Here is a 15882-nt window from a genome sequence, read left to right on the forward strand (position 1 = left end):
ACCTTACAGATACAGACCACGCTTTTGAGGAACTCGAGGTAATTCACCACCGCTCCTATTCTCTGCCGTTCTCTTTCAGCAAGGACGGGATGGGGAGGCACACCCTTGGGCCTTCTTCCTTTGCAAGTTCAACTCCACACAGCACCATTATGGAGAAGTGTCGGGGAACTATTTTCTGTTAAATGGGCCTTGGGGGAGCGGAGACACTGGCTGATGGGGAACACTGAGCCTTTCCTGATCTAGACTGACCAGCAGAACCGCATATCCATAAAACAGTCTCACCAACTCAACCCACATCAGCTCACTGGTCCCTCTTCTTCAAGCAGTTCAAATTCACCATCTCCTACCAACCCAGCTGAAATGGAGATCGACCCTCAGCCTATCATTCCATCCTCCCAGATCTTCACCCCATTCATCTAGTACCTCAAGAACCAATCCACTAGGCCCCACAGAATGAGCCTGCTCCGGCTGTCAACTACATGTACTGTACATGTCATTGGCTGTGCCCTCTGAGGCACAACTGTGGGCCCACTCCACACCTCTCAATGGCTGTCCAGGCCCTTGATGGGTGCAAGATTTTCTGCAATGCCAATTCTAGTGGCCCACCATGATCGCAGATGTACAAAATGTCAGTTTGTCCCTATCTGCCCTCAATGTGCCCTGTCCAATTCCTCCACCTAGTGGCCCTTTGGCTTCCTACAGCCTCAGCATGTCCCCCAGTGCCCGTGGGTCCCACATTGCAATGGATTTCATCACAGGTTTGACACCTTCCAATGGGGCCACGGTGATCATGGCAATGGTGAGTGGGTTCTCCATGGCGACCAACTTCATTGCTATCCCCAAAGTTACAACAGCTGCTGAGATGGTGGATCTGGTTCTCCAATAGGTAGTTCACCTCCTTAGCTTCCCTCAGGACATTGCATTGGACCAGGACTCTCAATTTGTCTCCCGCTGTGGGTGAGCCTTCTGTACCCTCATTTACACCTCAGTGGGTTTGCCCTCAGGCTATCATTCACAAACCAACTTACTGCAAATCAGTAAATGGAAAAGTTTCTGTGATGCTTCACCACTTCTACCCCTTCCACGTGGAAGAAGTATCTGGTTTGGGCTGAGATTTCCCTAATTTACACACCTTGCCTACTACGGGTATGGCTACCAGCTTCTGTTGTTCCCCACAGAGGAGCCAACAGTAGAGGTCCCGCCCACCAGGCCCTAGTGGGCCACTGCTGGAATGCTTGGAGGGTCACCCTTGCTGCCAACTGTGCCTACTCCTGGCAGGCCAGTCGCCAGTGGTGCCCAGCCAGACTACTCTGGCCTGGGTACCATGTCTGGCTGTCCATCCAAGATCTGCTCCAGTGCACCAACTTAGAACACAGAACATAGAAATTTACAGCACATTACAGGCCTTTCAGCCCACGCTGTTGTGCTAACCATGTAACCTACTCTGGAGACTGCCTAGAATTTCCTAGCGCATAGCCCTCTATTTTTCTAAGCTCCACCTATCTAAGAGGCTCTCAAAAGACCCTATTGTATTCACTTCCACCACCACTGCCGGCAGTGCATTCCAGGTACCCACCACACTAGGAGTGAGAAACTTACTCCTGATATCCCCTCAGTACCTATTTCCAAGCACTTTAAAATTATGCCCCCTTGTGTTAGCCATTTCAGCCCTGGGAAAAAGCCTCTGGCTATCCACATGATCTGTGCCTCTCATCATGTTATACACCTCTATCATCCTCTGTCGCTCCGAAGAGAAAAGGCCAAGTTCACTCAAACCATTCTCATAAGGTGCACCCTCCAATCCAGGCAACATTCTTGTAAATCTCCTCTTCACTCTCTCTGGAGCATCCACATCCTTCCTGTAGTGAGGTGACCTGAAATGAACACAGTACTCCAAGTGGGGTTTGACCAAGGTCCTGTATAGCTGTAACATTACCTCACTGCTCTTGAACTCAGTCCTACGGTTGATGAATGCCAACACATCATACACCTTCTTAACAACATTGTCAACCTGTGCAGCAGCTTTGAGTGTCCTATCGAGACGGACCCCAAGATCTCTCAGATCCTCCACACTGCCAAGAGTCTTACCATTTATATTATATTCTGTTATCAAATTAGACCTACCAGAATGAACCACTTCACACTTATCTGGGTTGAAGTCCACCTGCCACTTCTCAGCCCAGTTCTGCACCCTATCAATGTCACGCTGTAACCTCTTGACAACCCTCCAGACTATCCACAACACCCCCAACTTTTGTGTCATCAAATTTACTAACCCACCCTTCTACTTCTTCATTGAGGTCATTTATAAAAATCACAAAGAGGAGGGATCCCAGAACAGATCCCTGTGGATCACCACTGGTCACTGACCTCCATGCAGAATACAAACCATCTACGACCACCCTTTGTCTTCTGCGGGCAAGCCAATTCACAAAGCCACGTCTCCTTGGATCCCATGCCTCCTTACTTTCTGAATGAGCCTTGCATGGGGAACCTTGTCAAATGCCTTACTGAAATCCATATACACTGCATCCACTGTTCTACCCTCATCAATGTGTTTTGTTACTTCCTCAAATAATTCCACTCAGGCCTGCCCTAGACAAAGCCATGCTGACTATCCCTAATCAGATTATGTCTCTTCTCCAAATGCTCATAAATCCTGCCTCTCAGGATCTTCTCCAACAACTTGCCCACCACTGAAGTCAGACTCACTGGTCTATAATTTCTTGGATTATCTCTACTCCCTTTCTTGAACAAGGGAACAACATTTGCAAACCTCCAATCCTCTGGTACTTCTCCCATCCCTATTGATGATGCAAAGATCATCGCAAGAGGCTCAGCAATCTCTTCCCTCACTTCCCACAGTAGGTTGGGGTATATTTCATCCGATCCCGGTGACTTAACTAACTTAAAGGTTTTCAAAAGCTCCAGCACATCCTCTTTCTTGATCTCTATATGCTGAATCATTTCAGTCCACTGTAAGTTATCCCCACAATTGCCAATGTCTGTTTCCCTGGTGAACACTGAAGCAAAGTATTCATTAAGTACCTCTGCTACCTCCTCTGACTCCTTGTACACATTTCCACTATTGCACCTGATTGGTTCTATTCTCACATGGCTCATCCTCCTACTCTTCACAAACTTGTAGAATGCCTTGGGGTTTTCCTTAATTCTTCTCATCAAGGCTTTCTCATGGCCCCTTTTGGCTCTCCTAAATCCATTCTTAAGCTCCTTCTAACAACCTTGTAATATTCTAGAGCAGTACCTAATTTCTTGAAGATTTCGTAAGTTTTTCTTTTCTTCTTAACTATATTTTCTACATCCTTTGTACACCATGGTTCTTTAACCCTGCCACTCTTTCCCTGCCTCAATGGAACATACCTACGCAGAACTCCATACAAATGTTCCCTGAACATTTGCCACGTTTTTGCTGTGTATTTCCCTGAGAACATCTGTTCCCAATTTATGCTCCCAAGTTCCTGCCTAAAAGCATCATATTTCCCCCATCCCAATTAAATGTTTTCCCGAATTGTCTGCTCCTATCCCTCTGCAGCGCTATGGTGAAGGAGATAGCGTTGTGGTCACTGCCTGCAAAATGCCCTCCCACCAAAAGATCTGACACTTGACCAGGTTCACTACCCAATACCAAATCAAGTACAGCCTCTCCTCTAGTTGGCTTACCTACTTGCGCTAAGGAGATGCCAATCAATGTTAAGAAAGTTAAAATCTCCCATCACGACAACCCTATTATTGCACCATTCCAGAGTCTGCCTTCCTATCTGCTCCTTGATGCCCCTGTTACTATTGTGGACCTATAAAAACACCCAGTATTACCCCCTTCCTGTTTCTGGCTTCCACCCACACTGACTCAGTAGACAATCCCTCCATGGCTTCCTCCTATTCTGCAGCCGTGACATTATCCCTAATTGGCAATGCCATGCCCCACCTCTTTTGCCTCCCTCTCTATTCTTTCTGAAATATCTAAAGCCTGGCACATTCAGCAGCCATTCCTGGGCATGAGACATCCAAGTCTCTGTAATGGCCACAACGTCACAGTTCTCCATATTGATCCACGCTCTAAGTTCATCCGCCTTCCTCATGATACTTCCACAAGTACACACTCTGGTTTGTTGGTCGCTTCAAGATTACTCATCACATCAATCCAGTTACTAAAGTCTCCAGCTGACACTGTCCCCCAGGATCACACGTACCTTCCATGTGTCCTACATTAGGCCCATTGCCCATGGACCACTCAACCCATCTAAGCCTGCACCTCCACAACTTAGAATAGTGGAAAGTGGCGTAGTGTACATGGTTCACCAGTTGACGGAATCATGTCATCATGGCAGCACCTGGTTGACTGGGAAGGGTATGGCCGGGAGGAGAGGACTTTGGTGCTGTCTAGTTTCATCTTGGCTCCATCGCTCATCGAAGGGTTCCAGCAGACACATTTGGATTGTCCTGGGCTGTTGGGTGCCAGTTGTTGGTGGGGGGGGGGGGAGGGGGAGTCCTGTCAGGCCTACGCAGGCAGGTGCCTCCTAGTCTTCACCTAGCTAACAGAATTCACCTGCCACTCATTTCCAACTCATCACCTGCGGCCTATTTAAACTCAGCTCTCATCCACAAACCTCATTCACCCATCAAACTAGCCAGCCTCAACCTGTTGATTTTAGCCTCCAGTCACCTTGTTGCCTGTTGTGTTTAGTACCTGTTCTCTCTGGTGTTGTGTCCATTGTGGCTTATTGTTATCGCTCACCACTAAAATTGACTCCACTGCTCTGCTTTTGGGTTAAGTTTCCTCTACATTTCCTAACACAAAGTGCATATTATTTGAAAGAACTGCACTAATTTGGCCAAACATAGCCTCCCTATGTTTGAATACCTGGATTTCTTTGAAGTGTCTTACTGTAGTGTAACTCAGGTGCTGAGGCCAGGTGACAACTTTCAGACACTTCCTACCCGCCTCTCGAACAGGACCCCACTAGGTCATTGTCATTAACTCTGGGGACGTCCCATCCATTGCCACCCAACCTCATATTTCCTTTGCCCTGCACCTCTCATTTCTACCCCTTACCCAAGACCCATAAACCTGCCTGTCCAGGTAGACCCATTGTTTCTGCTGTTCCTGGCCCACTGAACTTACATCTGTGTACCTCGACTCTGTTTTTTCCCCCGCCATCTTCAGTTCCATCCTACCTACATCAATAATACTTAACACACTCTGGACTTCGAGTTCCCTGGTATCCTTCGTCTCATTTTCACCATGGTGTCCAGTCCCTATACACCTCCATCCCCAATCAGGAGGGCCTTAAAGCTCCCCATTTCTTTCTGGAGAAGACCCAACCTATTCCCCTACACCACCACTCTCCTCCCACTTCCTTCATCCAAGAGCTGTAGCCATGGGAACTCGCATGGCTCCCTGTTATGCCTGCCTTTTTGTCATCTATGTGATACAGTCTCTGTTCCCCACCCACACCAGTATCACTCCCCAACTTTTCCTACGCTACATCGATGAATACATTGGTGCTGCTTCCTGCACCCATGCAATGCTTGTTAACTTCATCAACTTTGCCTCCAACTTCCACCCTGCCCTTAAATTCACTTGGTCCATTTCTGACATCTCCCTCCCCTTTCTCAATCTCTCTGTCTCTATCTCTGGAGACAGTTTATTTACTGATATTGTTTATAAACCCACTGATACCCACAGCTACCTGGACTGTACCTCTACCCACCTTGTCACTTGTAAAAATGCTCTCAATTTCCTCTCAGGATGAGGCTTTTCATTCCAGAACTAATGAGATGTCCTCCTTCTTCAAAGGAAGGGGATTCCCTTCCTCCACCATCAACACTGCCCCGAACCACATCTCTTCCATTTCACGCACATCTGCCCTCACCCCATCCTCCCGCCACCCCACCAAGGATAGGGTTCCTCTTGTTCTCGTCACCACCCCACTAACCTCTTCGTCCAGCACATAATTCTCCGTAATTTCCGCCATCTCCAGTGGGATCCCACCATCAAGTACATCTCCCCCCTCCCCCCGCCGCCCCCACTTTCCACTTATGCAGCGATCACTCCCTACGTGACTCCCTTGTCCATTTCTCCCTCCCGACTGATCTGCCTCCTGGTACTTACCCTTGCAAGCGGAACAAGTACTATCCTTGCCTTACGCCTCCTTCTTCACTACCATTCTTCCAGGGCCCAAACATTGCTTCGAGCGGAGGCGACATTTCAGCTGTGAGTCTGTTGGAATCATCTACTGTACCTGGTGCTCCTGGTGTGTATATCAGTGAGACCCGATGTAGATTGGGAAATTGCTTCACTGAACACCTACGTTCTGTCTGCCAGACAAAGCAGGATTGCACTCTGGCCACCCATTTCATTTCTACTTCCTATTCCCATTCTAACATGTCAGTCCATGGCCTCCTGTACTGCCGAGATGAGGCCACACTCAGGCTGGAGGAGCAGCACCTTATATTCCATCTGAATAGCCTCCAACCTGATGGCATGAGCATTGATTTCTCAAACTTCTGCTAATTGTATCCCAACAACCCACCTTCATCATTACCCCATTCCTGTTTCCCTCTCTCACCTTATCTCCTACCACCTTGTACTTCTTCCTCCCTTCCCCCCCACTTTCTTGCTCTGACTCCTCATCTTTTTTCCCCCAGTCCTGATGAAGGATCTTGTCCTGAAGCGACAACTGTTTATTCATTTCCATGGATGCTGCCCGGCCTGCTGAGCTCCTACTGCATTTTGTGTGTGTGTTTACTGTACCTTGTAATGCTTTCCCATATAGATAGTATGTTAACTCACCTATGGTTATTGAATAAAACCCTTTGGCTCATGTTGGCCATTGCTGCTTTCTGTGTCCCTTCCTTTCTGAGTAATGGAGCAACATATTCTATTTTTAATCTCATAGATCCACTCTGAATCTAGGCAGCACTGGCAAATTAGAACCAATGCATCGGCCTTCTCAGTAGCCACCTGCTTTGTGACACCAGGATGAAGTTATGATTGTCTCAAAGAACAGATGTGACTTCACCCCAAGAACCACCACAGGAATTGTAAAAGCCAGCTGCATGTAGAATTTTAATTATTGCTTTTATATAATTAGCATAAAAACCTTCAAAACCTTCAAAACCTTTTGTAGTATTTATGTTACAACTTTAATTTTCTATGTTTTAAAGCGGACATATATTTTACAGGAGTTATCATTTCAAGGTTGTTCTAAAATTATTTTGTACACTATTGTTCATTTATATGTTACCCTAGGACTATTGGATGCCTGATTAGTGTTGTTTTCTTTCTCAGGGGAATTGTTTCAAGTGAGGGCCAAATGTGTTATCAACGCTACTGGACCGTTCACAGATACGTTGCGTGAAATGGATGATAAAGGAGTCAAGAAGATTTGTCAGGGCAGTACTGGCGTACACGTTGTCTTGCCTGGCTACTATAGGTAATAAAATAAATTTTAACCCTATTTGAGAGTGGTATGTTGACTTTCAGTGCAAGACGCATTCTATATGAGTCACTTAATAAAAGATGATGCGAGTAAAACAGGCAGCAAATCATAGATTCATGTCATTTCCACCTGATACAGGTTGGCACACAACTTTAGCTTGTTTTTTGTTTTATTTGTGAACTGAATATAGTCAGGTGTAATATCATCACAAAATAATAACAGTTGTTCTTTTAAAGATCATCCTGTATAAAATCCAAATGTTATTGCGTTTTAGTGAATTGTTGGCTTGACATTCGCCCTCTATTTAAAATAACCTGGTAACTTGGACTTGTAGCCCTGGAGCAATGGGACTGCTGGATCCAGCAACTAGTGATGGCAGAGTTATATTCTTCTTACCTTGGGAAGGAATGGTCATTGCCGGAACCACTGATACACCGACGGAGATCACAACTAAACCAATTCCACACGAGGAAGAGATTAACTTCATTCTCAGTGAAATACGCAATTATCTGAGTCCTGATGTCGAAGGTAATTATGTGAAATTTTCTTAATTTTAAAACCTCCAAAATTAACCATGAGCATTAAATGAGTGTAAGGGTATCGCCTATCTTGTATAATCTGCTCTCAGTGATAGATCTGTTGATATCAATGACTGGTGGGGAAGTACAGGGGAGGGTAATACTCATCTAAGCACTGACTTCACTTTATTGTCACCAAACAATTGATACTGAAGAGTACAATCATCACAGCGATATTTGATTCTGCGCTTTGCGCTCCCTGAAGTACAAATCGAAGTAAGTATAATAAAAATTTAAATTATAAATCATAATTAGAAAATAGAAAAGGGAAAGTAAGGTAGTGCAAGTCAGGTCCAGATATTTGGAAGGTATGGCCCAGATCCAGGTCAGGATCCGTTCAGCAGTCTTATCACAGTTGGAAAAGAAGCTGTTCCCAAATCTGGCCATACGAATCTTCAAGCTCCTGAACCTTCTTCTAGAGGGAAGAGGGACAAAAAGTGTGTTGGCTGGGTGGGTCGTGTCCTTGATTGTCCTGGCAGCACTGCTCCAACAGCGTGCGGTGTAAAGTGAGTCCAAGGATGGAAGATTGGTTTGTGTGATGTACTGGGCTATGTTCACGATCTTCTGCAGCTTCTTCCGGTCTTGGACATGACAACTTCCATACCAGGTTGTGATGCACCCTAGAAGAATGCTTTCTACGGTTCATCTATAAAAATTAGTGAGGGTTTTAGGGGACAGGCCAAATTTCTTCAGCTTTCTCAGGAAGTAAAGGCGCTGGTGGGCCTTCTTGGCAGTGGACTCTGCTTGGTTAGACCAAGTCAGGTCATTTGTGATATTAACCCCGAGGAACTTAAAGCTTTTGACCTGTTCCACCTGCGCACCACCGATGTAGATGGGGTCGTGCAGTCCGCAACTCCTTCTGAAGTCAACAACCAATTCCTTTGTCTTGCTGACGTTGAGGGATAGGTTATTGTCTTCACACCATGCCACCAGGTTCTTAATTTCCTCTCTGTACTCAGACTCATCATTACCCAAGATACGGCCTACAATTGTGGTGTCATCAGCAAACTTATATATTGAGTTTGATGGAAAATTGGCTACACAATCATGGGTGTACAGTGAGTACAGCAGGGGGCTGAGTACACAGTCTTGAGGGGTACCAGTGCTCAGAGTGATTGTAGAGGAGAGCTTGTCCCCTATTTTTACAACCTGGGTCCTGTCTGTGAAGAAGTTGAAGATCCAGCTGCAGATCTGAGTGCTAAGACCCAGGTTCCAGAGCTTAGGAATCAGTTTATTTGGAATGATGGTATTAAAGGCAGAGCTGTAGTCAATGAAAAGGAGCCTTACATATGCGTCTTTATTCTCCAGGTGTTCTAAGGAGGAACGTAGTGCCAGAGAGATGGCACTTTATGAATATATTCTAAAACTTCATTTTTAATATTATATTTATGGATATAATTTCATCAGTTTGTTGATGATTACCATTGTTCTCTAAATTAAGCTAGCTAGAACATCAATATAGAATCTCTAAACCACAGTAAATGATGTTGGCATAACCAAATTACCACATTGTCTTCGGGAGTCCCACTGAAACGTAGAGAACAAAATGAAGAGGGAGACTGGAAAGCGTCGAACCTTTCCTGTTTCCTCTTCTCCCCTCAAGAACCACCAACTCCCACTCCAACCAACTCTGATCACTGTGAAGACCATTGGAGATACAGACCTCGAATCACCTTTTCAGAGAATCAAGGGAATGGTGTGATGGAGAACAATGGGTATCTTTCATTCTTCTTTTACTTGCTTAGACAGCTCATATCAACCAGGAGAACTTGGACAAAAGTGTAAAGTATAAGACTGCCACACCAGAAGGCAGATATTTTTAAAACTATGTTCTGAATGTGAATTATCAGCATTTGTTGCCTATATCTATCTAAACTGAGTAGATGGCTTGTGGGGGATGAATGAAAATATTATTTCACCTGAATCATGAGCACCAAGACATGTATATTGCCTTGAAGTGCTACCGGATGCTTCGTACTGTACCCTTCAATATTTAATATATACGCATCTGTTAGTCTCGAGAGACCATGGATTTGCGCCTTGGAAAGTTTCCAGGGTGCAGGCCTGCCTGGGCAGGGTTGTATGGAAGACAAGCAGTTGCCCATGCTGCAAGTCTCCCCTCTCCACACCACCGATGTTGTCCAAGGGCAAGAGCTGATACAGCTTGGCACCGGTGTCGCAGAGCAATGTGTGGTTAAGTGCCTTGCTCAAGGACACAACACGCTCCCTTAGCTGAGGCTCGGACTAGCAGCCTTCAGATCACTAGACCAATGCCTTAACCACTTGGCCACGCGCCAACACATTGCAATTACATGCACTTTATTTATGCGTAATTCATTTCTAGATTTAATTCTTACTTTCCTGAGTTATTGTGTGTTGTCACAGATGGCTTTGGAGGCCAAGTCTTTATATATATTTAAGGCAGAGGTTGACCAGTCATGGCATGAAGGGATACAGGGCGAAAATGGGAGATTGGGGCCAAAAGGGGAAACGGATCAGCCATGATGAAATGGTGGAGCAGTCACCTGATCCAGGTGACTTGTGTACCCTTGGGTCTTTAAGCTTTTTCATCACCTTCTCCCTTGTAATAGTAACTGCACTCACTTCTCTTCCTTCACACAACATCTGGCACACTGCTAGTGTCTTTTACAGTGAAGATGGATGCAAAATACTCATAGTTCATCTGCCAGCTCCTTGTCTTCCATTATTATTTCTCCAGCCTTATTTCTAGTGGTCCTATATCCTCATCTCTCTTTCATTTTTTACTATCCACTTTGATATTGTTTTCTAGCTCACTTTCATAGTTCATCTTTTCCCTCCTAATGATTCTTTTAGTTGCTGTCTGTAGGTTTTTAAAAGCTTCCCAATCCTTTATCTTCCAACTAATTTTTGCCTTGTTGTATGCCTTTTCTTTTGCTTTTACATTAGTTTTGACTTCCCGTGTCAGCCACAGTTGTCCTATCTTGTCATTTGAGTATTTCTTTGTTTTTGAAGTACACCTATCCTGCACCTTCCTTATTTTTCCCAGAAACTCACAGCCATTCCTGCTCTGTTGTCATTCCTGCCAGCATCTCCTTCCAATTTACTTTGGCTAACTCCTCTCTCATACCACAATAATTTCCTTTACTCCACTGAAGCACTGCTACGTCAAACTTTACCTTCTCCCTATTAAATTTCAAGTTGAAACTAATCATATTGCAGTCACTGCCTCCTAAGTGTTCCTTTATCTTTAGCTCCCTAATCGCCTCCAGTTCATCACATAACACCCAATCTAGTATAGCTAATAAAACCTAGTAGGCTCAGTGACAAACTGCTCTACAACGCCATCTCATAGGCATTCAACAAACCTATTCTCTTGTGATCCATCATCAACCTGAGTTTCCCAATCAACCTGCATGTTGAAATCTTCCATGTCTAACATAACATTGTCCTTTTGACATGCCTTTTCTGTTTCCTGTTGTAATCTATGGTGCACATCCCAGCTGCTTTTGAGAGGCCTGTATACAACTGGCATCAGGGTCTTTTTACCCTTGCAGGTTCTTAACTCAACCCAGAAGGATTCAACATCTTCCAGTCCTATGTCACATTTTTGTATTGATTTGATGCCATTCTTTACCAGTAGAGCTACACCACCCCACTTACCTACCCTCCTATCCCTCCGATATAATGTGTAACCTTGGACATTCAGCTCCCAACTACAACTGTACTTCAGCCATGATACAGTGATGGCCACATCACACCTGACAATCTGTAATCATGCAACGAGATCTTTCACCTTTTTTCTTATATGCCATGCATTGAGCCACAATGAAATGACCTAATTCTGCTCCTAAATCTTTTGGTCTTACGTGTGAGTTATGTGTACTAATATGCTTTACACCCTGGTCTGGAGAAACGCTGTCTCGTTTGACAGTATGCATGTATCTTGTTAAATGACAATAAACTTGGCTTGACTTGATATTACTCATTGTTTAGACACACGAGAAAGGTTGCTGGCATTGTTGGTGATGTTTGTGCTGCATTCAGTCTGAGGTCATATCGAGAACCCCATCGATATATAAACCCTTTGTTTCTAGAACATGCTCGTAAGAATGTGCAGTTCTGAAGTTTACTTTTGTACACCAACGGGGAGTGTAACTTTGACGTGAATCTAATAATAGAAGTGTATGCATTGTTTAAATCTGTTCTTACTGTCAATAGTGTTTAAATTTCAGTAATTAACAATATTTATAAATGGGCTCATATTATTTAAATAAACTGTGCCAGCCATATCAATCTGCTACAAACCATATTATCCTGTGTGCATTATGCCAGGCACATCCACTTCCAGAGATTTGGATTCATTCCAGCAATTTAATTATAGTGTGACAAGAACTATTTCTGGTAGCATGGTTTATAAGTGCAGTTCAGTACTCTCATAATATGATAAATGCCTCATTTTAGATAGATCGACCAGTGTGGTAACAACAGTAGTATTTGAAATGTAGTCTTAAGTTTTTTTTTTCCTGCATCACTCTGCAGTGCTTATTCTGAAGAGAACATTAAAAGCATAAATCAGTGAGTTATAACTGCTTGTTGAATGATCTACTGTCTATTTTTTATTTGACTATTTCATATATAAGGTAGAATGATATGGATAGTTTTAATTAAAATTTTATCTGTAACATATCCAGTTAACGTTAATCTTCTCTTATGTACAAGCTAGAATTTGTTGCTCAATTTTACAGTTTAATGGGGCAAATGTGAAATTTGGGTTACTCCTTGACTTCAGATACAAACATCTAATCAGAAGATCAAACACAATATGTGACAAGAAGAAATGGAAAGTTAATGGGGCTCAAATCATTTGAATGCTGGGTTATGTATCAGATGAGGGAAGTTTGAGGACTGGCCTAACCTAAGCTCAATAGACAGTGCTTGAGGTTTCAATCCTTTTCTGATCACAATTTTGCCTGTGCTTGGAATTTGGTGGTTTAGGAACAAGAAAACTGAAATCCCTTTTCTGCCTGTTCTCTTTCCATTGGACAATGTTCCATCTTGCCTTTCTTGAATCAAGCATGCATGACCTGGTACGTAAACACATTGTACTCCATCTGACATAATTTTGCCTACTCACTCAGTCTGTGACTCTAATTTTCAGCTCTCCCAGTGGCTCTTCCAAAGGTTTTTATCTTTGTTGCATCTGCAAATGTGGATAAACAATTCTGTACTCATGCAAATCATTGATATAAATGCTGAAAAGCTTGGGACTCAGTTCAAGTCCTTGGGGAATGCCACATTCAGCCAAATCAGAAAAAAAAACTTTTATTCTTTCTCCTGCCTCCAAACCTGCCAACCCACATCACAGATTACTTGCCGTATCATGTACTTTTGAGTTCTACATTAAACTTTTACACAAATCTTAACCTTTGACTCTGTATTAACGTGTCTATTCTCTCCCACCCATCTCTTCATTATTGGTCTTTCTCCAGTACGGTCCTCCTGCCACTTGTGTTTCTTTCCAGAGGTCAGCTATTCTTTTCATTTGGTCAGCTGTAGGGCATGTAAGACAATAGAGCTTTTTTGAAGCTTTTATTATGCCAATAAGATTGCTATCTCCTCAGCCTAGTTGGGTTTTACCGCCAGCTATTCACACGTGCTCCCTTCCTTCCTCCCTGCATATATAAGACCTTTAATTTTTAAGATGGACTCTAATAATTTTACCACAACTAACGTTTGTTATTACTTGCTCTCTGTTTGTAGGGTTGTTCGCCAAGCCTGGAAGTTAGCTTGTAAACGTTTCGACACCAGTGGAGATGACATCATCAGTGTGCAATTGCGTGTTATTTCTGTGGTATTGGTCTGACTTGTTCTGACTGGTTGGCTGATAACCAGGGATACGGGCCAGTGGAGTTAATGCAGCTATTCGGTTGGCTGGGACCAAGCGGAGACTGGCGGCCAGCACAACAGCCAACCAATCAGAACAACGAGTCGGACCAATATAAACGTGAGCACTCGGCAGAAACAACACTCAGTCGCTCCCTGACGATGTCACCTCGACTGATGATGAAACTTTTGCGACCTAGCCTCCGAGCTCAGTTGAACAACCCTACAAACAAGCAGCTGACCTGAGCTACCAATCTTTCATATCAAACTTGCTCCGTATTTAAGGAATTGAGCTTCTTTTGGAACCTCTCCATCCAAAGATACGTTTCTGAATCTGAAAAGGAAAGGGAAAGATGCCAGAGTAAAAAGGTGGGGGAGAGAAGGGAGGCTAGCTGGAAGATGATAGGTGAAGCCAGAAGAGTGGGAAAGGTCAAGGGCTGGAGAAGACAGAATCTGATAGGAGATGAGAGTAGACCATAAGAGAGAAGGAAGGAGGAGGGGACCTAGAGGGAAGAGCCAAGCAGGTGAGAAGATGTAAAAAGGCCAGAGTCAGAAAAAGAGGGGGGGAGGGGAGGGGATTTTTTTTTTCTTTTTGTGGTGCAGCGTCAATCTTATTTGATAAGGCTCTTTTGAAAGGCCTTGATATGTTTTGCTATCTCAAAAATATTATATAAATGGGGTTTGTTATGGTAGTGAAAATTCTAATTCTATCTTCCTGCTATCTCAGTGCACATATTGTTTCTTTTTACTGGACAGTACCTTAAATCTTGCATGCAACATGATTTATGGTTCTTCAGTGTGCTCGGAAGCAGTAATGTTAAATGGACAAACACATCTGTAAAGGCAGTTTAGGCCTTTTCATTCTGACACTATAAAGGATGCATAATTCATTCTATATTGGTGCCCGGTTTGTTGTTCTTTGAGCCTAATTCACATTAACAGAATTTTGCTGTTTTTAAACATTTCCCAGTAAAGTGAACATTAATTTTTCTAGCAGGGGTAATAAAGAGTCCAGGTGTCAAATAGTTCCAAATGATTTGTCGCTTGACCGTTTTTGTGTTATATAAAACATCCTCTTGTATGAAGTATGCCTGCAATACAATTTCCATAAGACCATAAGTTATGGGAGCAGATTAGGCCATTTGGCCCATTGAGTCTTCTCTACCATTTCATTATGGCTGATCCATTTTCCCTCTCAGCCCCAATCTCTTGCCTTCTCCCCGTTTCCCTTCATACCCTGACTGATCAAAATTCTATCAACCCGTACCTTAAATATACCCAATGACGTGGCCTCCACAGCCGCCTGTGGCAACGAATTCCACAGATTCACTACTCTCTGGTTAAGGGAATTCCTCCTCATTTCCATTCTGAAAGAATTAATTATTAAGTATATTGAGCTGTTATCGATTTCCGGAGGTAAGTTGTAGTATATTTTGCCACATAATCCCAAATATCAATCCTGTACAAATTTTAATCATTTTTAAAATGCAATATATTATCATGATTTTCCTTTAAATGAAATCAATAACTGAAAAAGCAGAGGCTGACAGACGTTCACAGATATAGTGTTTCATGTATCTTCCACTTGTATCAATGTAAATTGTCATTAATAACTTGCGTAAACCTTGTTATGGCAAATGTGTCAATGTTGCCTAATATGTCATTCCATGTGGAATTAATCCTGTTATCGCATTACAAAGCATTGCTTACATCTGTCATACTGTATATCTTTTTAAAAGAAAGACTGATCATTTCATATCAAATTAACTTCCCCGTAATCTGATGTGTTGCATTATCCGGAAGAAACCATACTGGAAGTACGTTCATATATTGCTGCATTATCCCAGCCATTAAAATGTTAGTCATTGAATTATTAATGAAATGAATATAAATGCACATTTCCTTCTAATATATGTCTGTTTTCTAGCCATTTCCTAACTTAGTAAATGTCTCTTTTACATGACTTCTTCAATCAG

The 15882-nt window shown here is 43.3% G+C and overlaps 1 protein-coding gene across 4 annotated transcripts in view; it reads left to right on the top strand.

Annotated features, from left to right (window-relative positions):
* Positions 1–15882, top strand: part of gpd2 (glycerol-3-phosphate dehydrogenase 2 (mitochondrial)) — a 134722-nt gene that overhangs the window by 91570 nt on the left and 27270 nt on the right. For all 4 annotated transcript variants that reach the window (XR_012099097.1, XM_073047346.1, XM_073047345.1 and 1 more), the window contains 2 exons: positions 7313–7457; positions 7798–7991. Coding sequence is in view for 3 of the 4 variants with exons in the window: in XM_073047346.1 (XP_072903447.1) it covers positions 7313–7457; positions 7798–7991 (339 nt within the window). In the remaining variant the exon portion in view is untranslated. The remainder of the gene's footprint in view (positions 1–7312; positions 7458–7797; positions 7992–15882) is intronic.

Source organism: Hemitrygon akajei, chromosome 5 (assembly GCF_048418815.1).
Source record: "Hemitrygon akajei chromosome 5, sHemAka1.3, whole genome shotgun sequence".
NCBI lineage: Eukaryota > Metazoa > Chordata > Chondrichthyes > Myliobatiformes > Dasyatidae > Hemitrygon > Hemitrygon akajei.